We start from the raw sequence: 26,864 nt of genomic DNA, 5'->3' as shown, positions 1-26,864 counted from the left end.
CGTGATTGTCAAGGAAGAAATGGACAGCCACAATCAGAGGAAATGGGCAAGATTAAGGAAAGAAATTATCATGATCCCATTCACTGACTGCACTTGTGCTTTTCAGCAAGTGACTTCACGCTTTGCTGTCTAGCTGCAGCTACATTCAAAATTATAAATACAGTTGAGTATTATTGTAAAACACCACTGTGTTACATCACCTTTCCTTTTAACAACACAATAAGCATTTGGGAACTGAAGACAATAATTGTTGCAGCCTTGTAGGTGAATTTTTTTTCAAATTCTTGCTTGATGTCCAACTTCAGTTGCTCAACAGTATGGGGTCTCCGTTGTCGTATTTTGTGCTTCATGATGCGCCACACACATTTTCAATGGGAGACAGGTCTGGACTGCTGGTAGGCCAGTCTAGTGCTAGCACTCTTTTACCTACCAAGCCACTCTGATGTAACACGTGCAGAATGTGGCTTGGCATTGTCTTGCTGAAATAAGCAGGGAAGTGGCTGAAAAAGATGTTGCTTGGATGGCAGCATATGTATGTAACTTTCAGCATTAATGGTGAATTCGCAGATGTGCAAGTTACCTGTGCCATGGCACTAGCACACCCTCATACCATCACAGATGCTGGCCTTTGAACTTTGCGCTGATAACTATCCGGATGGCGCTTTTCCTCTTTGGCCCAGAAACATTTGGAAAAGAGCACATCCCTAATGGCTTTTCATAATGTAAACAATTTTTAGAAAGTGAAAACCAGCTTTCAAATTCCCACTGAATGCTTGTTAATCGTTGATTTAACAACTTTTGGGGGGGGGGGGGGGGGGAAACTGTTTCATGGGTGGTGCGGGGGGTATGTGTTTTTTTTTTATATTCCTACATTAGCATTCTGGCAGGTGATCATTAGCTTGCAATTATTCCAGTATGGTTCTAAAATCTAGTCACACATGCAATAAAGTGAGATTCGATAAATCACAGTGAACACTGGATCTACACAAATGTTAGTGCTGGTACAGTGTTGCCGAAGCACAGTGCAGACTTTGCCAGAGCCATCTTTTGATATATTGCTCAGTCAAGCACAATTTTATGGAGCTTTAATTGTGAAAAAAAGAGGCACACCGTTTCTACCGCTATATTGACTTCAAACATTAGGAAAAGGTAATATGGTATTGTGTTCTCTTGAAAAATGACGCCTGCAGCAAAGCTTTGTAAAAATTGAACACCCTTAAAGTAAAGCTCTCATTAGAGTCGCTGTATTTCGCTCCTCAAAGCCGATGGCTCACTCTGATGACTGATCCTGCATCCCTTCATGACCCGACCACCTGTGGGCTCTCCGCTCTGCTGTCGTGCATCATTGAGGCATCTGACCTGTTGGTTTCCTCGGCAACACGGAGCCAGAGCCAGAACAAAGGAATATTGCCTTCCTGGTTGACAGGAGGAGCTTTTGTCGCACGTCATAATGAATAACCTGAAGGGGACACTATATGAAGCTGCTCAGTGCAAACGCATTCTCATTCTTCCTGAGATCATGATTCATCAGAGCGTCTTGACTAACGGGCCGAGGAGATTAATGTGCAACGTGTTTTCCCAGCACACTCATTTTGCATCTTTGCCACTCGCACAGGTTTCAGGACGCTGCACGCTGACATGTATTTCAGAGCCATAGGTGCACAACAGATGCCAAAACAGACAATTAACCTTAAACACGCTAACCAGATGAAACAGGAACGGACCAGGTGAAGAACAATGCGAGTGCAAAACAGCACAACAGGCATGTGGATCTAGTGACAGAATATGGGAGTGCAAATAAAAACTAATGTATATGCAGCAGATCTTTGTCTGAAATTATAAATTCATGCGAATCTTAACTAGTGTCAGAGTATATGAGTAAAGTGTCCATGCAGCAGATCCTAATCTCAAACCAAAGTAGAGCTGATGCTGACAATTCTTATTCTCAATATTGAAGCAAAACCATAAGACGAATACAACCTTCAAATAAAAATACATGAACTGCATCTTTTAGCTGTCACAAGCCATTTGTGCTCTGATCAATGCATTTTTATGCATTCGTCTGATTTATGTCTTGATATACTTCACACTGCAGCACTTTGTAAATCGTAACCTCTGTTCAGCCTGTTTCGCCAAATAAAAAAGGTGTGTTGTGTTTCCAACTATGCACAATAACCGGGAAATAGCTAGTGCAATGTGAGTGGCGACATTCGGCCCCCTTGGAAACACACACACACACACAAACAAAAACACCACCAAAGTGTTTTGACACTTAAGATGACATTGCATTGACTCATACAGATTCCCTCGGGCTCTCCTCAAATGTGAATTGTACCGCACCTCAATCCCCATCGCCACCTAATCCTAAATGTAGCTTTGGTCACCTTCTACTTGTCAGCCCAACAAAGTTGAGCTTTTTGTCTCAGAGGGGTAAGAAAGGTCTATCCCAGTCTTAACTACTTATCCAGCTATTGATTTGACTTTAACAAGGAACCAAATAAGAACTCTGAAATTTGAAGTTAACTCATTCACTGCCAGCCCTCCCAGTTAACATGGATATTTGACTTCTAAAGCCGTCAATGGCAGTGTATGTGTTAACATTATGTTAGTTCTACTGGAGAGAGGTGCAGTCCCCATAATATCAGCATATTTAAACCAGTACACATACAGTATAGCACACAGTCAAGAAGAAAAACACAAAGTGTAAAGTGTAGAAAATAGTAAGAGTAGCTCATTCCATTTTGAAGCTGGACTCCCAGCTGAAACAAAAATATATACGGTGGTGCCTTGAGATACAAATTTAATTAGTTTCGTGACTGCACTTCTAACTCCAAATACTCGTATCTTTCCCCATTCAATATTCGTGTTTTTCAATAAGAACAAAAATTGTCGATTTGGAGAACCCCTCAGAATTTCCACCCATACAAGCTTATTGGTGGATATTTTTAACTGAAACGCGACACCCAATCAAAGATGAGGTTCCCTGAGTAGCAGACGAAACAAAAAGGTTGGGGAGAAAAGCTGAGAACTAATGAAGTTATACGGTGGTATTCTAATTTGCAGGTTTTTTTAACCAGATTTTTTATAGAGGATATCATGCAAAAACGTTCCACAAAAAGGCAATTTTTTCAGAACACAAAAAACTCAATTTCTCCAGAACCCATCACCCGATTTAAAAAATTCTTGGTGCGTTGTACTCAGGTTGAAGAGGCATTTAGTCCTAACCCCCCGAATCTGAGTTGATTTGCTGGCAATATGCCATTTGATTGGCCTTCATTTTTTAGGGTACGTGTCCATGGATAGCTTTGTGCATTATGCGTTGATAAATGACATGGCTTAGTGATCCTTGTGGCCTCTTTCAGGGCAACATGAGAATGCTCCAAAACCGATACAGCAGTTAAAAAGCATTATATTCTATCATCAATAGCGCCTGTCCTGTAGTCAGTTGTGGTTTAAGCAACGCTATTTGAATGGAAAGAGCTTTCCTAATATGAAAGATGTTAAGGGTGATTGAGGTCTTCCCCTAAATCGATGTACCTGTCAAATAGAGGCCTTCCGAGAGCTCTTGAAATCCTTTAGAATTTGCATCTGAAAACAGTAATCCTGTCACTTGATTTCTTTTCATGTATGCTTTGGCTGCTGCATGCACAAAAGAATAGCGACACACAAGCACACTCAAATATAACATTATCAGCACGCAGCCAGCCACGAGAGACGCACCCGCCAAGCCTCATCTCCAGAGAGATACAGAGCAAATGAAATTAAAGCTAATGAAATGCCACAGTTGTTCATGAATGTTTCCATATAAAATCAACACATAGTTTGGAATAACTGCCCAAGGTCCATTCTAATTTATTCTCAAATATAAAAGGGCCACACTGTGCTAGCAGATAAAATGCTACTACATTACAATCTGCTGATGGGAAGCATTCTGATGCACCCCAGGCCCTGCTGGAATAGCCAAAACCAAATGACAGTTTATATACTGTAAACTGGATAGTGAACCAAAGCAAACCAATGTGGACTTTCATTACAGTATTTTTACTTTGTATAGTTGTGTTCATTCATGTAGTAATTTCATTGCTGTCACACTATAAGAACGATGCATGAATCTGCTGTCACGCCGTTGACGATTATCAAACCCCTCACATACTTTTTCCTCCAATAATTACATAAGCCCAGCGATGTTAATAAATTATTCAGATGTTTTAAAAAGTAAAATGGGTCAGGAAAAATAGGCAAAATAGAGTGTGTTTGAATGAGGCCTTGCTTCAGCCCAAAAAAGTCAGCAAACGGCAACCACGGAAATTCTAAGAGACATGAGAAAATACAGTGCAGTCAGTTCTCTCAGTTCACACGCCACTTTTTCTGGCGTGCGGTAAGACTACTTCTATTTCTTGCTACCCTTAACTGACATGCCCATCTACATTTAAACCCTCACATGAGCATTCAGTCTTGACAAAGCCGAGCTGCAGAAGCAGAGAACCTCCTTTCACTTTGAACTTGAATAATCTATTGCGCTTTCAGTGCCTGAATTCTTGACCACTCTTATAGAATTATATGTAAATTTCCAACCCATTATTATTATGTTCTAGGTTGGTATAGGCTACAAACTAAATAATCTATTTTAATATCCGTTATTTTTTTATTTTTTTAGATACAACACAAAACATACATAGCAGCAGCATTTCTGACATTCTGGTACCTTGGTCACTTCAGACATTTGGCGGTCCACTTGCAGTGAGGCAGAATCTGTGGAGCACATCATTTCCATGTACACACATTCATTTCATATATCAATCACTACTCTGAATTAGATATTAGAGAAAAAAAACCTTCTGCCCTTGGTTGTATTTAAATAAATATAATACTGGATACTAGTAACCCGACATACGTTTTTTCTAGATACTTAACTTAAAGTCTGCTAACTTAATGCTAACACATAATGGGAAACACCATAGATAGGATAACAAATAGCATTTCTGTTGTAGACATCTGCACACATACATTGCAGCAATACATACGGACAGACAATATAACAATACTCACAGGCATATATTCTTTATTCTTTGCGAAAAATGGCTGATATTACTACAGCTTAGTGAGTCAATTACAGTAGTTGTGAAATTCAATAACCCCCCGTGGCCAAGTCGCGGAGACAGGAAGGAGCCAGTGTGACCTCAGTGAGAGCCGAGTTCATAATGCATAAACTTTTTACGTCATTTTTTTACATTCTATCGAATTCCAATATGTTACAAAAAAAATAACACTGTCCTCAACAGTTTGGTACCGGAGCATATAATAGCATGCAAACATCTAACACAAATGATGTGAATAATGCAAATACCGCACTTCCTGAACATCTCTATACAAGTATATATCGATGTGTTTGCATGCTGGCTAAGAGGCTTTTTTCCTCAAGAAAAACAAAGTGCCTGAATAGAGCCTCAAAGAGCTGCTGCTGGTATAGCACTGTCTCACTCATGCCCTCTTAAAATGCACCATCTTTCATGTATTGCAAGGGAATTCTCCCTGACAGGTAGATCCATGGGATTAGTCTTAAGTGCAGTATAATTTCAATGCTGCCATGTGATTTCAAGAGCTGGCCGGGGGAGAGCAGTGAGAGATATAACAGAGAACAAAGCCAAGAACAGAACCCAGATCTAAGAGGAGCCCGGATGTATGCCTGTTTTTTGAGCACCAGACACGCACAGGCGGCACTAAAAGCCCCCATTTAACAAATTCATTTAGCCCATTTAGCAGGATTTGAAAAGCTGTTAGTATTGGGAAATTCTAGCCTTAAATGTTGAAAAGTCATCATATTCAAAAGTGATTTCATGCATAGAAAAACGGACCGGTACAACATTTCTAGCTTCATTTGGTCAAGCGGACTAGAATTGCTCGGCTTGTTTGTGTTCTGTCCTTAGTGATGCACACATCCCAGATTAGTGTGACTACAATGAGCGCTGTGATAATGCCTTTCTACCCACACTGGATCATTTCAGGCTGAAGCAATCGGGGACCATTTTCGCAGTGAAAGGCCTACTTGCATTCAGCAGAGACCTCCTCACTCATCCCTATAAGAGGATCGGACGTAATGGGGTTTCCTCTTCTGCTTAGCTAAACTACTGAAAACTTCCTACAAAATACAACAGTGCCCCCTTGGTCACATTTTACAGTCCTTGCGACAACGTGTTTTATAGGAACACCGGCGCGTGACCTCAGCGGGAGCCGAGCTAAGCTTTTAAGTAGCCGCCTGTGCTCCTCCCTCGGGTGCGACGGAGAGAAAAATGAGAGTAATAACCCGGCCTAGAAAGTCATGCCGCTGCGGTTCTCGAGCGAAAAACCCCGATATCCATGTGTTAATAAGGGATGGCACCTCATTAAATTTTGCAATTCGGTGTTAGCTGGAAGTTGAAAGGTAACTACAGAAAAATGTTTGGACAGGAGGTACAGGGGGTGTTCCCCCCCCCCCCCCCCCCCCCCCCCCCCCCCCCCCCCAATGAGAAACAAGTATCGCAGAGCGAGCTATTATGTTGCTGAATAATAAAGTGAAAAATCTCGGCAGACTGCTGACTCCATGACCTCACGTCAGCGGCAACGACAATGCGACTGACACATGCGGGATAGCTTATTTATTTGAGTAATATTACATCAGTTACTCACACTGCAACATGTTTGGGTGTCCGTGTGTGTGTCTATTTATGTGTGTAGACATGATGGTATATCCTTGCACCAGTGAGCATGAGCACAACAGTGCCGCTTATTTCCCCAGCAGGCTCACAGGCTTTTTCTTCTTGTGGTTTAATTACAGCCTTTGCAGGTCTGAATCCAATTTCTCCTCCAACTATTTAAAACATTCTCCTGGCGTGTACTTCTGAAAAGGTTTGGCAGTCGCAGCCTCATTTTGTAAACATCCCCAATTCAGTGCAAAAATAATGACTTTTCTGAAATCTTACACCCATTTCTTCCCCGTCCAACCGTTGATGTGAAGTCTATGCACGTTACCGCTTGAAAAGATGAGCCGTGTTCTTCCCTCGGCTCAGCCTCGGAGCACTTCGTGCTTTTCTGTCGAACCTGATATCTCAAGCTACGTACATTCTCCTGCGTCACAGGTCCGACGCATCAGCCGGAATGTGTGCTTCTCATCGTTTCAGGTAGAGTGAGATGCATTCTCTTCTTGACATGAATTGATCTAGCCTTGTTCACTTCAGTTCAGACTAATTGAACCCTGATCTTCAAATGGGTAACATTCAAGTTTGAAAGAGCAGGTGGAATTGACCTGCCATTAAGTAAATATTGATTGTTTGCGTCCTCGTTTGTATAGATGTGTGCACTGAAAAGAGAAAATGGGGTTTATTATTTGTGTCTGAGAAAGAGTGCAAGGACAAGACGATAAGGGGCTTAATAAAAGGAGTGTAATTCTCAGTTAATGGAATGCTACAGTGGGCCTGTTGGCTGTGTTACAAACAGCAGCGGCAGTTCATTTTTGTAGCCCTGCCCACACTACATTCTGTCCCATCTGCTTTTTGCCACAGCCTGTGAATGGGTTTCACCTTGTCAGCTGTGGTCTGGCCCATAAGTCACCATCTGATTAAATGGCAAGAACGAAACAGGCAGGGGGCTCTTCCAAGGACCGTGAACAGACTCAGTGGTTGCTCAGCAAAAATAAAACATGTTGGAAGATAATGCAGCCGTTTTTGGCTAAAAGTTTAATTAGTTTTTTGTTTATGGTTTTATAATTTCATAGGGTTTAATTGTGCTATAAAGCTTTAAAAGTAGGGTGCCCCTGTAGTGCTAAACCCCCAAGCATGGGCTGCGTCTGCCTTGGTTTTGGAGGCTGACAGGGGAACTTTGTAGCAGCTGTCTCCACTGTCATCTTTCCAGCAAATTAAGGGCACACATACAACATTGCAAGAGCCCTTTAATTAAAATGCTCCAATCCCCTGCCATTTGTTTGCATAAAAAGTGAGATTTTGCTGAGCATAGTCTGTAATAATCTTTTAAATCTTACTAATGTACTGTATTTGTGGAGTGCAATTCAATGAACATTCATTCACCGAAACTGAATATTTATCGACTTTGGTCTGGAAATGAGTCAAGAAAAACTGAATTACAGAGGATGTGATTGTTATCACAGTTCCTTGGCAGGTGTCAGCAAATGTTGGCCAAAAAATATCTTCCTTAAATCCTTTGAGACCAGACATCATAACCAAGTTTTAAGGTCAGAACCACTGACTCTTTTTACTATAAACTTGTTCAATTAAAAATATTTTAACATCGCTTAATATCTTCTGACTAAAATTAAACTGGACATCCTACAGAATGGATTCAAAAAGGTGTTTAACTGAATTATGCTGTTCCATATAGGCTCATACAACTTTCCATCCTTTCAATAAAAGGGTTGTTTTCATTTATTGAGAGGTGAACAACTCAAATCAGGAAAACAATGGGTTTCATCTTTGGCAGAAGGTCACGCAGTCTCAAGCTACGATCCCCGCAGCGCCATCACCACCATCAACCTTTCGCTTTCTGAATGAGATGCTGAAGAAACATCTCCTGAGGACGTTTTAGATTAGTAATTAGCGACACGAGGACAGGCTATTACACAGCATGGATATGTATCGGCAAATGTCACTCCAGACCACTTATGCTGCTGGTCATTACTCTTAATTAAAAAAAAATAATAATAATAATAATAATAACATGTTACCTGTATGGCCTGCAGCAATTTGTCTTGATTTTGTATTCTGTAGATTTTCTTTGGTTCACTTGGTGTGGTCCTTCGATTTATGAGTGACCTGCAGATGTTCGGCTGATTTTTTTCATCGAATTGCGAGCAAAACTTTTGAAAGATAGTGAACAATTTTTCAAATAAAAGAACCCAAGCGTGGCGGCACGGTGACCGACTGGTTAGAGCGTCAGCCTCACAGTTCTGAGGTGCGGGATTAATCCCCGTGGAGTTTGCATGTTCTCCCCGTGCCTGCGTGGGTTTTCTCCGGGCACTCCGGTTTCCTCCCACATCCCAAAAATATGCATTAATTGGAGACTCTAAATTGCCCGTAGGCATGACTGTGAGTGCGAATGGTTGTTTGTTTCTATGTGCCCTGCGATTGGCTGGCAACCAGTTCAGGGTGTACCCCGCCTCCTGCCCGATGACAGCTGGGATAGGCTCCAGCACGCCCGCGACCCTAGTGAGGAGAAGCGGCTCAGAAAATGGATGGATGGAGAACCCAACCGCTTCCTTAAGCTGTTTATTGCCACTCCCGGTTGAGGTTTACTGGAAAACTATACATATAGTGGATTCACGTTTTTAATGCTACCACACAATGCAAAACGTTATTGAGAGGCTAACAAAACTAGCATTGATGTTGAGTTGCTATAACCCATCAAGCCACGGCTATCTGAACACAAATGGCGTGGCAACACATCTAGACAGACAATATAACAATACTCATAGGCATTTATTCTTTATCCTCTGCAAAAAGTGTAAACTTCCTGGAGCTTAGTGAGCAGTTGTGACCGTCTTTTTCGTGTGTGTACGTATGCATGTATAACATTGCCCCATGGTGAGCAAGGTGTGCACACCAGAGGGAGGCGCACACTGAATGCATGAAATCGTGATGCACAAACTGTTTAATTCTTTACATTCTAGTTGATTGTTATTACTCTTCTTTTGAAGTACAATTGTTAAATGCCATTTTCCTTATTAAAAACATGTTGCCGTTTTATGCGGGGCTGGAACGGATGAATGGTATTTCCATGTATTTCAATAGGGAATATGATTTGCGAAATGAGTTTTTTGAGTTACAAATTCAGAAAACAAAATTCACCTCTTAAGTCAAAGCACCACTGTAATAAAATAGGCTCCCTCTTCTTCTTTTCCTTTCGGCTTGTCCCTTTAGGGGTCGCCACAACGCGTCATCCATTTCCATGTAAGCCTATCTCCTGCATCCTCCTCTCGAACACCAACTGCCCTCATGTCTTCCCTTAAGACATCCATCAACCTTCTCTTTGGTCTTCCTCTAGCTCTCTTGCCTGGCAGCTCCATCCTCATCATCCTTCTACCAATATACTCATTATTTCTTCTCAGGATGTGTCCAAACAATCAAAGTCTGCTCTCTCTAACTTTGTCTCCAAAACATGGAACCTTGTCTGTCCCTCTGATGAGCTCATTTCTAATTTTATCATACCTGGTCACTCCAAGAGCGAACCTCAACATCTTCATTTCCGCCACCTCCAGCTCTGCTTCCTATTGTCTCTTCAGTGCCACTGTCTCTAATCCGTACATCATGGCTGGCCTCACCGCTGTGTTATAAACTTTGCCTTTGATCCTAGCAATAAAAATAGGCTCCCTCTAGTGGTATGCAAAGAATCACTGAATTCATTGTTCATTGGTATGTAGCTTAAACCTTTTTTTTTTTTTTTTAAATCTTGTACAGTACATTTGTTAAGTACAGGTGTGCCTAATGTTGTGGCCAGTCAGTGTGTATAATCACTTTCAAGCACTGCATGTCTTAAAAAAACAAATTCCTGAAATCGCAAGCAGATAAATGGACATACATTAATACTTGACAGGTAAACGTTTTCTACAATAATTATAAGAATGTAATTCGCTTAACAGTCGAAGGCAACCTGATTTATATTGACTGTTTGGCTCCCACATGACTGTATGTGCTGCGTTGACTAGATGCAGTTTAAAGAGAAGCGTCAAATTAGTTGAGAGAGTGCGTTTTGCTCCCATCCTTGTCCATATTTCACTGCTTGTGTGCTACTCTGAGAATAGATGGTAATTAGCAAGCGATAGAGAGGGAAAATACATGAGTCAAAACCACTGGTGTGGATCATGAAAAATCCATGAGGCGCTGTGTTGTCTTTCAGCCATTGTAAAAGAGCTCTTTGTGTGCGGGTATTTGAATTCACTGTGTTGTTTAAAGACCCCAAAAAAGTGAATTGAGGTTTTTTTTTTAAATACATTATACATGTTTGATGATGATAATCGCTGAAAACCTGCAAAGACTGAGAACTGATCAATTGTGGTGATTGTGGATAGCATGAAACTGTTTTTTAACATTTCAATTTTTGTGATTTTGGGGGAGCCGGCACTGTTTCCTCCCACATCCCAAAAACATGCGTGGTAGGTTGATTGAAGACTCTAAATTGCCCGTAGGTGTGAATGTGAGTGCGAATGGTTGTTTGTTTGTATGTGCCCTGCGATTGGCTGGCGACCGGTTCAGGGTGTACCCCACCTCCCACCTGAAGATAGCTGGGATAGGCTCCAGCAGCCCGTGACCCTAGTGAGGAGAAGCGGTAAAGAAAATGGATGGACTGATGGATGGATGATTTTGGGGGCAGGGCTAAAACGGGGTCCAGTGACACACCTTGGCCCCGGAATCGGTCGCCTCTCACCCACCATATAAGTACTTGAATGCCTTCATTCGCATCAGAAGTTAGCTGGCTAGCTCGGCCTACACCCGAAAAATACATCTTTCTTTTGGATAGTCCACTGTAGAGCGCCTCGTTGTGGGCTATTTGAGTCCTTGTCATACTCATGAAATTAAAGCCAAACTTTAATTATCCACCTGCAGCAAACAAAAAAATGCAGACAAAAAAAGCGTGCAGTCAAATGTCAACTTGAACTAAAAAAGACTATTTCACTTAACAATGTATCCTACATATTCAACTCAATAATAGCCAATCCAAATCTTTATTTTACCTAGTTAAATGTCTTTTTTTTTTGCTCCCGAACCTCATCGTACAGCGTCGGCACATAAGGGCTGTCACCTTAATCTACACACACGATTGCAAGCTGTCATCTATGACGAGTGAGCAATGTTTATTTTTAATATAGTTCATGTAGCATGTAGCATTAAGTTCCGTTTTCTTCAAAAAAAAATTATTTTCTTGGATTTATCCAGGCGGCACGGTGGCCGACTGGTTAGAGCGTCAGCCTCACAGTTCTGAGGACCCGGGTTCAATCCCCGGCCCCGCCTGTGTGGAGTTTGCATGTTCTCCCCATGCCTGCGTGGGTTTTCTCCGGGCACTCCGGTTTCCTCCCACATCCCAAAAACATGCATTAATTGGAGACTCTAAATTGCCCGTAGGCATGACTGTGAGTGCGAATGGTTGTTTGTTCCTATGTGCCCTGCGATTGGCTGGCAACCAGTTCAGGGTGTACCCCGCCTCCTGCCTGATGACAGCTGGGATAGGCTCCAGCACGCCCGCGACCCTAGTGAGGAGAAGCGGCTCAGAAAATGGATGGATGGATGGATGGATGGATGGATTTATCCATGGTTTGCCGATCAGTGCTCGAATTAGCGCAATAAATCACATGTCGCACAAAAGCGGTTGTGACAACAACAAAAAACAATGTTTTATTTTAATGTTACAAGAGCACCATAATCTTTTGAATTACATTTGAAAGGAACAAACTAATTTAGATTTAAATGAAATACTACTATTTACACGGCACGGTGGACGACTGGTTAGAGCGTCAGCCTCACAGTTTTGAGGACCGGGTTTCAATCCCCGGCCCCGTCTTTGTGGAGTTTGCATGCTCTCCCCGTGCCTGCGTGGGTTTTTTCCGGGCACTCCGGTTTCCTCCCACATCCCAAAAAACATGCATGAATTGGAGACTCTAAATTGCCCGTAGGTGTGAATGTGAGTGCTAATGGTTGTTTGTTTGTATGTGCCCTGCGATTGGCTGGCAACCAGTTCAGGGTGTTCCCCGCCTCCTGCCCGATGATAGCTGGGATAGGCTTCAGCATGGAAAATGGATGGATGGATGGACTATTATTTACTCATTATTTATGTTCCAGAGTCACATAGAGTCAAAGCAGAAGGACTAAAGAGTCACATGCGGCCCTGGCACCGTGGTTTGCAGACCCGCGTGCTAGACGAAGTAGCATCCATTTTTCCAGGTCCAAGTACAGTAGTGCTATTTGATTGACAGTTGAGCGGGCTGTGGTTTCAGCGCATTTAGCAGACACGCCCACAGATTTTTCACAATTTTGAAGCCTTGTTATATATTTTTTTTTATTCATTAAAATTTGGCATGTTTGTTAACACTCTTCTCTGTAGTCTGTCAAATTTAAAAGAAATTAATTTTCATTTACATTAACTCTAAGAGTTTGGTAAGGATCAGGGTTGGATTAAAGTTAGGATTTGACAAATACAGCTCATTTTAGTGTACATGAAAAGCTAACACAATGTCCTCAGAGTTAATGCATTGAATACTTGGCATTCCAACCATGCCTGTCACAATTGAATTGACAATAGCTTTAGCCGTGTTACTAATTGAGCTGCTACATGCATAAGAACCAGCAATTCAGTTGAAAAAAAACAAAAATATTCAACCTTTTTCAAAAGGCACAGCACAGGTACACAGGCAGCTTTCATATTCTTTTTCGTTTTCTCTTAGGTGTCTGTCTTTACCGTAGTCCTCTGAATAGATCAGGCTATGAGGTTTTAGTCTCCTTCATCAATCACAGTGATGATTCTGTGAGAAAGGAGAGATAAAACGCCAACTTGGAGCCTGTCAGGGCCATGTGAGCAGAGGACGCCAATGCTTCATTTCGACAGCGGGTCTGAAGTGGCTGTTCCCCAGACAGGAGGACAAGAAAGAGTTCACCTGCATTAAACAAGAAGTTTTGCTTGTGCAGTCGCAAAACAGAGATGCGAGAGGACAGCAAAGCCTCACTCTGATCGTGTCGAGATGGATACAAGGGAGATTAAGATTGACAAATGGACAGATTCATAGTCCTCCCAACTAGAGAGCATTCGGAGGACATTCTTCGCCAAGAATGTCTCCTGTTAAGCGATTTCACGATATGTTCCTTTGTTTTGTTTTTTTGTTGTTGTTTGTGTTTCAAATGTTGCGCTACCACTTTGAAACAAATTAAAAGTTAGGTTGATTGATTTTTTTTCTCTTCCTGGCTTGTGGTTTTGTTGTCTTCCTTTCCAACACAGAATGGAAGACGGTGAAATAAGAACATCATCTCGGAAGATCAGCCTCACCATAGCAACACTATTGATCAACCCTCCTGGGACTTGAGAGAAATCCATCGCTCATGTCAATTCCGACACTATTAAAAGTGCAGCAGCTACTCATGTCTTGAATGAACACCCGTGATATTCAGGGTGAGGCCATAAAATCTACAATCACTATTTTGCTTGGTTGATGATTCATTTATCACATGGGGAGTCACCGAACGACCTCATCATATTCAATGAGACAAAAGCTGCAAGCAGGCTAAGAGGGCAGCTCAGGGAGTCGTCATCGTCCGCATGCGCCAACTGTAAAGCAGGAGATTTACATTGAAAGTTCAACTAAAGTTTATCAGCATTGGACCTTTACAGTTAAAGCCCAAAATCATTCATACCCTGGACGGATTTAGAGTCCAAGTAAGCCTCGAGCAGGCTCTCACTTTCTATTTGTTGAATGAATGTCATCTGTATGGAAAAAAAAAAGTGGAAACAGACTGTTGTGTTGGAGTTATTGAAATGAAAAATATTTTCCATTTCATTGCTTTTTGCTTTTTAAAATGTATTCATATCCCTTATTTTATAGGACAGTTTTGAGGAAACGCACCATTTTGCATCGTTCTAAAGCAGGGGTCAGCAACGCGATGTCTGCGGGCCTGTTCCAAAAACAGCTCACCAGTGATGGGACATTGTGATTTCCCGGGAATGTTGTAGAAGTGATCATTTGAAAATGTAAACACTTGTTGATAATTACAGTGATAAATAATTAACATGAACCGTGTCTTCACAGAGATGAATATCAGTAATTATTGATATCATATCATTAAAGGTTTAAATGACCTTGAAAGATTGGTTCTGTCAGACATGTGACTCAAACTGGTAGCTCTTCGCACTAATCAGGAGCAAAGAAGTAACTCTCACTTCCCAAAGGGTTGGTGACCCCTGTTCCAAAGGATCCCAGGAACTTCTGGCATAATTCGAACCAACTTTCAATTTAGAACAAATGTATTAAGATATTTCATCCATCCATTTTCTGAGCCGCTTCTCCTCACTAGGGTCGCGGGGGCGCCGGAGCATATCCCAGCTATCATCGGGCAGGAGGCGGTGTACACCATGAACTGGTTGCCAGCCAATCGCAGCGCACAACCATTCATATTCACATTCACACCTACGGGCAATTTAGAGTTGTCAATTAAACTAGCATGCATGTTTTTGGGAGGTGGGAGGAAACTGGAGTGCCCGGAGAAAACCCACACAGGCACAGGGAGAACATGCAAACTCCACACAGGCGGGCCCGGGGATCGAACCCCGGTCCTCAGATCTGTGAGGCAGACGCTCTAACCAGCCCTCACCGTGCCACCTTAAGACATTTCAGACAGTGAAATTTGAGTCAAAATGTAAAAACATTATGAATAAATAAGCCGAAACAATTGAATTGCTTATTTTCTGTATTATCTATAACACAACTTAAAGTCTATGACTTGTGTCATTTCAAGAGTAGAAATATCCGTTGAACAAACACAAATTCACTGTCCCGTGATTGGCTGGCTCCAGCACACCCACGACCCTCGTGAGGAGAAGCGAAACAGAGAATGGATGGATTGATGGAAATTTACTGGAACTCATAATTTGTCCAGGCAATGAACCATTTTAGTTCTAACCTGAAATATAATTAAGACTTATTGAAATAGCTGACAACAATAAGTTCCACTTTTTTTTTTAATGCTACTTCTACTAAGTACACTACAAAAGGGCACTTACAGACACACCTTTTGAACTCCTTTAAAGCTTTGGCTTGAGATCATTTGACCGTATTGCACTTGAGAACACTCCAAGAAACAAAACATGACATGACATGAACAAATCCTATGAGCAAAGGAAAAGGGGAATAAATTAAAGCCACGCATGTCTCTCCCCTTTCAAGTCGCATGTTAATGTTTCACAGACGCATCAAAGTATAATTCGAAGGCTTTTACCAACTTCAAACTATTTAAAAAAGTGCAAGGATGATAACCAAGCCAGGTTGCGGTTTGAATCCTTCGCCTAATTATCCGGCCAATGGAGCCACAAAACCCCAGCGAATGAATGACTGTTGTGGGCTTGCCTGGGGGGAAAAAATAAAATAAAGACAATGACGATGGTCAGTTTCAGTTAAACAGCTATTTGCAATGGAGCCCATCATTATGTTTCTAATTGGGCGGAAACAGCTACAGTGTGCAACAACAACAAATTATGAGCAGCAACACTAGAATTCTGCTGGTCCTCGCAGTGGAACACGTGTGCGCAAGTCTGTGCATTTGCAAAGACATCCGTGTGATATTTCAAGCCATTAGATATTTTGTTATATGGAGATGTGTTTTAAATAATTAATCTGCTGTACTGGAGCCCTGCTGCGGTTCTCATTCCACTGCAGCAGCGCTCTCTCAGCCAACAGGCAGAAGAGATATGCTCACACAAACAAACGCTAACTCGCTTTGAAATCACTGGTGCAAATGCATTTCATTTACTTGCAAAGATAGAGCCCAGTCAGGGTGCCAACATTTTAAACGAAAAAATTACACACTTTATGTGCGCCTCCATTTGCAAGTTGATAAAAGGAAGGTAGATAACCAATAAATCAAGGCAACGTGGTTCAAAATACTTCATTTAAAAATGTGCAGCCTTTCAGTACAAGAGGCTCTTGTAATCATGCGCAATTACATGAAGTAGTGGCACATCCAACAGCAAGGCACAACGACTTACCAACCCGTAAATTTGTTTCGGATATGAATTTTACAAATCGTCTGACTGAAAGTGAAGTACATGAAGCGATGAGGCCAGTCGCTGCCCCTGGCGATCCCTACAGCAGTTCCATTGTCGTTTCCCGACAAAAGCGACATGCTGGGCACAAATAATCAGCACTCACGTTTGATTGGAGGGGGGGGTGGATTAAACGTGACTGAATCCAAATATTCCTCGCTAAAAAATGTCTAAAAGATTGCCTCTAACTACAAACAACTCACACTGCACACAAATAATACAGGCAGATTTTAGCGAACTCATAAAAATGCAACATAAAAGCAACCAATTCTCCCTGCTGCAAGGCAGTGACTCCACATTTTACCTTTTTTTTTTTTAAAAATTAAAGCAGAAATAAATTAACTACTATCATTAATCTTAAAAACTCCATTACTGGATGTCAGTGCTATGCTAATGTTGTTCTTCCACAAAACAGCCTTTCATTTATCTGACTGGTAAAAATCATGGAAGCTTGAAGCTGATGCATCCCAAAATGCATTTCCTGTTGATGAAGCTATTACGGTGGTGCCTTCAGATCCGAGTGATACGAACACAACTCGACTCACTTCACAGCAAGGAGCAGTTTAGCAGTTTGTGAACAATAAAAAAAAAAAAATGCAACTCCCATTTTAAGTTTACGGTCAATCGAAACATAAAACAGAGAATTACACATTGTGCATTTAAAACAACCACACAACTTTGCCTTCTATTGGCTTACTGCTAACACACAATGCAAAATGCCATAGACAGGCTAACAAATAGCATCTATGTGGCCCTGTCATAAAGCTTTAAACAACGGATACAAACACAAATGATCTATCAAAACATGTAGCCAAACATTATAACAATACTCACAAGCATATATTCGTTATCCGCTGCAAAAAAGCAATTGATATTACTGCAGTTCATTCAGTCACTTACAGTAGCTTTGAAAGTATTCTTTCTTTGACTTTGTCATGACTGCATTATACTGCCCCCAGGTGGCCAGGTCGCACACCATGAGTCACAATGAATTAATTATGATGCACAAACTGCTTATTTTCATTTTAATTAATTACATTACTATGTTTTTTATGAAGTACAATATTACAGAGTGCTATTTTCCCCTAAAAAAATTGTGTTTTTTTTGGTGGGTGGCGGAATGGATTAATTTCCTTTAATATTCAGAAAGATGATTTGAGAGCCAATGGTTTTGCGTTACAAGCTTGATCACAGAACGAATTAAAGTCGTATCTCAAGGCACCACTGTATTTGTAAACACTTGTTGGAGAATCTTATATGAGAGAACATTGCACAACTTTTACTGCCAACTTGTGTGCAAGTGATTCATAACGATGTCAAGCGAGGCAAAAATAATGAGTAAAAACTATCGTCTATGTGTATAATAAAGAATAAAGACGCATATGTTTATGTGACTACCACTTGATCGTTGTTTTGGACGACAGCCCTTTCTTTGCTCTTATGACTAGACGACTTGGTAATTAGTAGTCTAGTCGTAATCTGTGTTTCATATTGACAGTTTTGGTGGTCTTATATTGCTCTCTGCCGCCGTCATACAGTATGTGCATTTCCCAGCTCTCGGACTGATAATGGATTATCCAATCTTACAGTTTCTGCTCAGGCCTTTCTGTGTGCTGTTTACATTGTTCGTTCTTTACTAATTGGAAACTCTAAATCAGAGGTTTTCAAAGTGTGGGCCAATGAGCTTCCCCTCAGAGAACGTAAGACACCTGGGGTAGCCACTATTACCTTCTTCCCAATGTACACACACTTTATGTTATACTTTAGCTATTATTATAGTGGTTATTAATGCTGTACATCCCAAAAAGGTTCCAGGATTTTACGATGATAAATGTATTTGAATATGTCTATAATATTAATAAAATATAATGACATAGGATAACATCTTCATTTGAAAAATATTTTCCCATATTCACTTTAAAGTTCTGAGTTTCTTTTAAACATATTTCTTCTCGAATAGGCTTGTTTTAAAAATGATTCAAAAAACGTGTTGCAAGGCTGATGATAAATTTCACGGCCGAGAATTTCGAAAACATATCAAAGTGGGTTCTGACATCCAAATAATTCATCAATGTGCATGTCGCTGCTTTTGATCATTACCATCGCAACATCGTTATGTATAAATCTGTGAAATATTTGCCATATTAGCGACTGATTTTCTGGTTTTCTGCTTACCCGCACTGTCCCCTCGCTCACCGTAGGAGCCAAAATCGATCCAGTTTGCCTAAACCCATCGCTCAGAAGGGTTTGTTCTTTATTATTCTTAAGATGTTGCCCTTCGCTCGCAGTCGCCCAGGATGGTTGCATCTCGCCCCTCTTGTTTCTCATCCTATAAATGATACTAATTGTACAGGGTGACTGAGAAGTAACTCACAATTTACACTACTTGTAAATCATTTATTGTCATAAAAAAAAAAAAGAATGTGTTCTTCAATGTAGGACTTAATAGATATGATAGGAATGGTATTTGATATGGTATTTGCTACCAGCTTCTTGAGTCACCCAGGAATCGCATCAAATTATTTCATCAGGTTGGAGGACAGAACTTCTCATATTTGCCCTTCAAGTTCTTTCAAAATCTTTGGTTTGGGAAAATGGGCATTCAGCCAATAACCAACAACAATAGCAAAATGTCGAAGGACCCGATCTTCCATAAAAAGGTACCTTTTGGCTTTCATGGTATTGAGAAGAACGAACGGACCCACAAACGGACCCTGTCAGAACGTCATCCCGCACCACGTTGTAACTTAAATTCTCATACATTAACGAACGAAGAACAAAGACAATCTATTTCTGTTGTTTTCAATGCCATGTGTTTGTTTGGAGATTATGCAAGCGCTGATTTCAATGGAAATGTGATGGGGGTGGGGCACAGCCAAACATTCGGATTTGCAAACATTCTTTCCTCACTAGTATGAATCTTAATGACGAAATATTTGGCATCTGCAGAAAATCATTATCTAGCAGGGAGGAGATTTTGAAGCTGATCCAAACTATAGCATTGTTCGGCCTTGGTGGCAGTGCTGCTGAGTGTCATTATTCTATAATACGCATCTACTGTATGTCTCTGTTCTCTTGCCACTCCAAGAATTCCCTTCTGGATTTGGCCCTGCTCACGAGGCGTCAGCCTGTCAGTGGCCATTCATCAGCACCTTGAGTGGGACTCCCTCCGTGAGGAGCTGTTCTTTCAGCACCACAGTGGACAAGCAGCACTCATACCGCGGAAAGCAAGGCCTTTTCCACCGAGGCCTGAAAAAATATCCTGTACCGCCAATGCAGAGTTGACTCCGAAGGTCAGAGGCATAACACAACCTGTGCGTAAGCAGATAGAGGCAAAACGCGACAAGTGTGTGTCAATTAACACCAGGAGATTAACCGCTCACGCCCTGCTGGTTTGACAAACTTGACAGCAACACCATCGTCTAATTATTTCAATGTGCGAAGCCGCAACAGTTGTGTGAATGGACACCTCGGACACAGAAACTGTGCTTTCTGTCTGAAAGGGATAGCTGCATAAAAGCTACTGCTATGTCCCAGTTTGGCAAAAACACCGCGGGAAAGGGGCTCGTGAATACTGATAGGTTTTTTCACTCAGTGATACATAGTCTTATTTTTTAAAATGCATACAGTGGAACCTCGATAGAATGGACTAATAGGGCCGGCAGGCTCATCTGATATAGCTGATTGTCCGTTACAAGCACTTTTTTTTTAACTGTACAGTATAAAAATATAGTTTTATAACTTAACGGCTAGTACAGTACAAACATAATGTAAATAAATATATTTTAAAAAGCTTAAATGTTTGAAAGCTTCGCATTTTATCCAAACCAACCACACCGGTCTCCTTGGTCATGATGGCATCTTTGACGTACAGTACTCATCATAGGCGAGTCACTTTCATGAGCCGCGAGGAATTAGTGTGCTTCCTAGTTCCAACGCCATTGCCAAAGGCGAAGGGCTTGACAAAAACATTTTTTTTTATTTTACTCTTCCAAAAACAGCATGTTCCAGACTACCGAGACTTGTGTTTTGTATTTCTCAGAGCTAACACTGCCATCATGCCGCTCTCTCTCTCTCTCTCTCTCTCTCTCCGCCACATAGGCACGGGGGACACATCTTTTGGAATTGGATCGAGTCATATTGTATATCTGTGACCCAGAAATATGTCAGTCCCATTGTCTGCCTGCATTGCGCCACATCACCCGTAAACAACCCGGCCAATTCTGGAGCTAACAGACTTTGACAACACCAGTTTAAGTGACAAATGGAAACTATTTTTGGACACGTTCAGTCCCGACGGTCCATTTTATCCGATAGGTGTTATATCGGGGTCCATTTTATCAAGGTTCCACTGGACATCACATCGCAAACAACTTTGTATCCTTAATTGGGCACTTATGTTGAGCAGCTAGCCGTTAGCAACTGGTCACCTGTTAACTTCCATCACAGCCTATGGCAATCCAGACCTTTCTCTGCATCATCTTGAGAGGTTTAGCACCCTGTTTTCTCCAGTGTCAACCCCACAAGGAGCCTCGCCTGCCTGTCAGACCTCAACTGGAATCTTCCATTATGCTGCTTTTGGTTCTCCTAACATACTCAATAACCATGAATTATTGTCCCCAGGTCCCTTGAAAGGCGCTATATACACTATTAGACATTTCATAAGGTTTTGACAGTACCTTACTGGCAACAGTGTGGCCAGTAAATTACTGTAAACTTGATCACAGTACTTAGTGACAAGTTTCAAATCACTGTTTCTATTGATTGTGGTGCAGATGAGTTACACAAGTTAAACAGGAGTTCTTTTGGCTTGCAGAAGAAGTAGGCAACGCTTATCTTAGCGTCACTTAGCATGCAGCAAAAATGGCCGGGATGTCACTCTATTGCACACAACCCACAGTGTTGATGAAAGATGATTCTGACGTGCAACGAACTATGGGTTATATCCACACACATGATCAATGTTACGTTAATCTTTATTGTTCATTACGGAAAAAGTTCAACATTTTATAGCGCGATGCATGCTTGGAACACACGTCTTCATAATTCTGCTGCATGTAAAAAAAAAAAAAAAAGGGAACTCTCTGTGTTACGTCAACCAAAATCCCATGATACAGTGGAAACTATAGTTATTTACTGTAAAATCACTTAAAAGCATTTTACTGTCAGGTGTGTGGTAAATAACAGTAGAATTTACAGGAATGTCTCACAGTGTATATATAAATCTAGTAGTAATAGATGTAGTGGTAGTGTCTATATGTTAAACTTTTCAAATACCTAAAGGGAAAAAAAAAAAAAAGATATTTCATGAGCCCAAACATGCATGCCCAAAAACTCACAAAAACGTGCATGTTTCCTGGTCCCTAAAAGAGAATTTTCCTTGTGACTTTTTGACCAATAGACATAACATGTGGTGGACAGCTCTGTCAGGACAGGAAGCAGGAATAAATTCCAAGAACCCATGTACAAAATGGAACAGGAAGTCAGACCATTTGTTTACTTTATTTTCAATGTGGGAGCAATCAGTTTTTCGTAATGCTCCAATAGTTGTGTTTAATTCTAATTTTAGAATATTCTGCGCGCCAATACATCGAGCTGTGGAAAGCAAATAGACGAGTCTCACTTCGGACACTCCTGGTGTAAATTGAACAAGAAGCAACACAATTTTCCGATTAAAAACACCTACAAATGAGAAAATAAATCCAACCGAACAGACAGATGATTTTTTTTAACACGTCTCTCCCAGACTTTGATGCTTCAAAACAGTGATTCCCAACTACTTTGCCACAGCTATTTGTGTCATGAGATAACATCAGGCGTGCCGTGGGAAATGATCAATTTTCATCCATTTTCTATACCATTTGTCCTCTTTGGGGTCAAGGGTGACAAGGGGGGAGGGTAGGATTACACCCTGGAATGGGTGCCAGCCAAATGCAGGGCACATATAAACAACCATTAACACACACATTAATACCTACTGGCAATTTCAAGTCTTTACTGAACCTAACGTGCATGCTTTTGGAATGTGGGAGGAAGCCGGAGTATCAGAGGAAATAGAACATGGAGAAGAACTCCACGCATGAAAGCCAGAGCCTGGATTTCGAACCCCCGACCTCAGAACTGTGAGGCAAATGTGCTAACTGTTCACCGTGTTGCAGAAAACAATCCGATTTCACTTAATCGGTTCGAAAATAATGTATCTTTGTCCGTTTATCTATATCAGTGGCGTACAGTGACCTACAGAACAATGAAATTCCCATTTCACTAGATGGAACAAGGTTCAATTAAACTCTGATCCATCGTTATCATCATATGTAGAGACAGCACCACAGGGCAGGCAACCCTGAGCTGAAGGGGGCCCCAAGAGATGGCTAACATTGGCCCATATCAGTGACGAAACAATGGAGCCACTGTAGACACTGCAACCACAACTGCTGGCAGGTAGCTAGTAAGGGGACACGAGAAATGGTCCGACACAACTGGAAACCTACGTAAAGGCTGCGATGACATGTCTGGATTCAGGAATATCCCAAATGGAACCCCCGCCCACCCTCCACTTGTTAGCAGGCTTGGTGGTGTTTTTTATGGTTCTGAAAATGATACACTTTTTTTTTTTGGTTTTGTTACAGTGCCTTGAAAAAGTATTCATTCAGATGGAACTTTAGCACATTTTGCAACCATACAACTAGAAACTGAAATGTTTTGATTGCCATTTTATGTGATTAACCAACACAAAGTAGCAAAACATTTTCAAAGCGGACTGGAAATGATATCGTTTAGACTTGTAATGCCTTTCTTTCAACAATGTTTTTGTCATGCCACTCTTCCATATTCTTGAGATGTTTAAAGCTTGGAATATATATTTTTTTACAACCTAACCCTGCTTTAAATTTCCCCACAATTTTTTCTTACTCGCTTAAAGGTCCCCTGCATCCATTTATTTATATATATTTTTCATGGTTGTTGATCTCCTTTTACCGGATTTGCAAGATAATTTGGGTTGAAAATGCCCAGGATGCCGTTTCGCAAGATATTCTAGGTTATCTTTTAAACTTGGCAGCAGAGACACGTGGTTTTCTCATGAATATTTGACATGTAAATAAACTTTGCTCTGATTGGATCACTGTTATTCTTAATTTAAATACGGGAAACGGGATCGCCCTGAACGGTCCTTGGCGATATCACGATGTCTTGTGGCGGCGAAGCGTTCGTAGCTGTATTATGTTTGGATCCTTCTGTGTGGGGTCTTACGATCGTTGTGAAGCAGAATTCAGCAAGCATTGGATTGTTGGACCTAGATATTTGTATTTTGTCCATCCATCCATTTTCTGAGCCGCTTCTCCTCACTAGGGTCGCGGGCGTGCTGGAGCCTATCCCAGCTATCATCGGGCAGGAGGCGGGGTACACCCTGAACTGGTTGCCAGCCAATCACAGGGCACATACAAACAAACAACCATTTGCACTCACAGTCACACCTACGGGTAATTTAGAGTCTCCAATTAATGCATGTTTTTGGGATGTGGGAGGAAACCGGAGTGCCCGGAGAAAACCCACACAGGCACGGGGAGAACATGCAAACTCCACACAGGTGGGGCCGGGGATTGAACCCCGCACCTCAGAACTGTGAGGCTGACGTTTTAACCAGTCGCCCACCGTGCCGCCATTTGTATTTTGTATTCATTTTATTATTATTTTTTTAATATATAAATAAACCAGAGATCCTCATGGTCTTTCTAAGCCTGGGGCCACCAGGGGGTCAAGAAACGCCCCTGATCATACAGACTACTTGTTTTTGTTGGATTATTCCGATGTAAAATTTGCGCCTTGTCTCAGTCGAGGTTGAGAAACGCTGTTTTAAAGCAAAAGTAATGTCCACTTGCCTGGAAGAGGCGTAGGATGTTGGCAACCATGATCGACACCGAACTCGCCGAGGCTCCGATGACCCCCACCACTTTTTCAGGCTTGACGAAGACCGGCGGCTCCCCGTTGGTGCACCTCACATCCGAGGTGTCCTTGGTGATGAGGGCCTGGACAAAAGTTAGAGACTGCTCCAGCGCGTAGGTATCCCTGGAACAAGTGTCCAGCACCCGGGCGCCCAGGGTGATGTTGGGCAAGAGTTGCTCGTCCTGGTTGATTTGGTCCAGCGCGTACATCATGGCTTCGAGCCGCTGGATGCCGTTCTCCTTCTTCAGGTCCCCGCACGGCGCGCCGTCCGCCCCCCTGGCGTGGACGGGGAAAAGTCCGCCGAGGGTCAAGTGGCCCTCGGTTCGGATCGAATGCGGCGCGTAGGTCTCCTGAGCCAGCGCCAGATCTAGCGCAGTCCGCATGAGGAAAAACAATCTCCACGCGGAGCCCGAGAGAACGGGACGAGCCATGTTCAACTTAAAATTAAAAAAATTAAATAAAATAAAAAAGACAGAGAGAGAGATTATGAACACACCAGACCGAGTAGTTTTTTTTAAACAATTTTTTTAGTCAACACGAAGCCATCGTCGCTCGTCACCGCGGAGGAGATTCAACAAGCTGGGCTAGACTGCAAGCAAGACGCGGACCGTGAAGGAGGCTCGCTGCGCCCATCGCCGCCTCGCCGCCGCCAGCTTGTTGAATGGCGAAGATCGTCGATCGCCAAAGAAAAATAATAAATAAAGAAATACAATCCCCCAAATCCTAATCAAAACAAGTCAACGCGCGCAATGGAGAGCAGATCCGGCAGAAGTCGGGGACATTCTTCTTGTGGAGCAACTCCACGGCGGTGCATCATATCCTTCCCACTGGCTCCAGACCGCGGAGGGAAGGAAGGAGCGAGGGGCGGGGGTGGGAAAAAAAGGCAAGAATGAAAAGACCAGTGCGCGAAAAGAAAAATGCAGCTAATTAAAGCTTTCCTCTGTCGTTGCAATCGGTCGCGAATGAGTCACAGACAGGCATGCACACTTTGCAGCCCCCCTTTTTTCTCCCCCCCCCCCCCCCCCCCCCACACACACACACACACACAACCCCCCCCCCCCCCCCCCCCACGGAGGACGTCACTGGGCTGGCTGCGAGCAATTCAAAAGGAGACTATAGCTTGTCACTTCACGTTTTTTTAGGAAGTAAGCAAACAAGACGATGAGCTGAATAATTGCACATCTCGACATGCAACTTCCCCGCCCCTCTTTTTATTGCAAGCGAACGCACGCAAGCGCCCAAAGTCAATTTTGATGATGGCACCGAGCGCAGACGTGCGGTTTTCGTGAGAGGGGTTGCCTCTCCTCCAATACTTTTGTATTAATTTTGGTGTACCTTTAAAAGGGAATGGGAATGGGCTGGGTCGGGGGGGGGGGGGGGGGCGGGGAGGGCGTTTGGAGGGGGTCCAGATTGGTCTCCCAGGCAACGCATTTTTCACAAGACATCCCTGATTCATCATCCACACACACACACAAACGCAAATGAAGGAATTAACCACACCTTTAGGAGCAAGAAGTCCTCACAAAACACCATCCTTCCTCACCAAAAAAAAAAACTGCACAGATGGTGCTTTTAAAAACCTGACTGATTTCCCAGCAATTTCATGTGCATGCATTAGTCAGGGAGTTTCTTGGCAAAAGCGTTGAATTCTAAAAAAGTAACCATGTGTTATTCAAAGTAGGCAGCAAATCCAATATCTTTATTGGGAGGTTCTAGTAAAGCAGTGTTTCCCAACCTTTATTGAGCCAAGAAACCAATTTTACATTACAAACAACTCATAGAAGCAAATAAAAATGTCCCAAATAGTAAAAATTACGATTAATGATGATCTCATCTCAGCTTACTCGCAAATGTGTGAAATCTGGCCATGTTTCAGTGAACACAAAGCTGATGTATACTTACACAAAGCCATAACTTATTCTGCTGTATGAATGTCAACGTTTGTGTTGTACCTTCTGCCAGCTAATGGAAGAGCACTTTATTGTTCTGGCTGTATACGTCGCCAGCATTGATAGATGAACAAAGATACACTTGGAATTTATATATAATAAATGTCGGAAAAATTAAGTGGAATTGAATTATTTCTTCCTAAAATGCCTGTACACTGGCGTAAAAAAAAAGTCCATGTTGTACATGAT

At 42.0% G+C, this 26,864-nt stretch overlaps 1 protein-coding gene across 2 annotated transcripts in view; it reads right to left on the bottom strand.

The window, feature by feature from the left end:
- grm7 (glutamate metabotropic receptor 7) overlaps window positions 1-25,670 on the bottom strand; it is a 119,430-nt gene extending 93,760 nt beyond the window's left edge. Inside the window, exon 1 of one of the 2 annotated variants that reach the window (XM_061761222.1) lies at window positions 24,663-25,670. In XM_061761222.1, coding sequence (XP_061617206.1) covers window positions 24,663-25,157 — 495 coding nt within the window. In that variant the 5' untranslated portion in view covers window positions 25,158-25,670. Of the gene's footprint in view, window positions 1-4,705; window positions 4,847-24,662 lie in introns of those variants that run through there. The other variant, XM_061761300.1, reaches the window with a different exon arrangement.
- Window positions 25,671-26,864: the final 1,194 nt, after the last annotated feature.

Source organism: Phyllopteryx taeniolatus, chromosome 1 (assembly GCF_024500385.1).
Source record: "Phyllopteryx taeniolatus isolate TA_2022b chromosome 1, UOR_Ptae_1.2, whole genome shotgun sequence".
Taxonomy (NCBI): domain Eukaryota; kingdom Metazoa; phylum Chordata; class Actinopteri; order Syngnathiformes; family Syngnathidae; genus Phyllopteryx; species Phyllopteryx taeniolatus.
The sequence above is the reverse complement of the archived record's forward strand: the minus strand, read 5'-3'. Positions and strand labels throughout refer to the sequence as shown.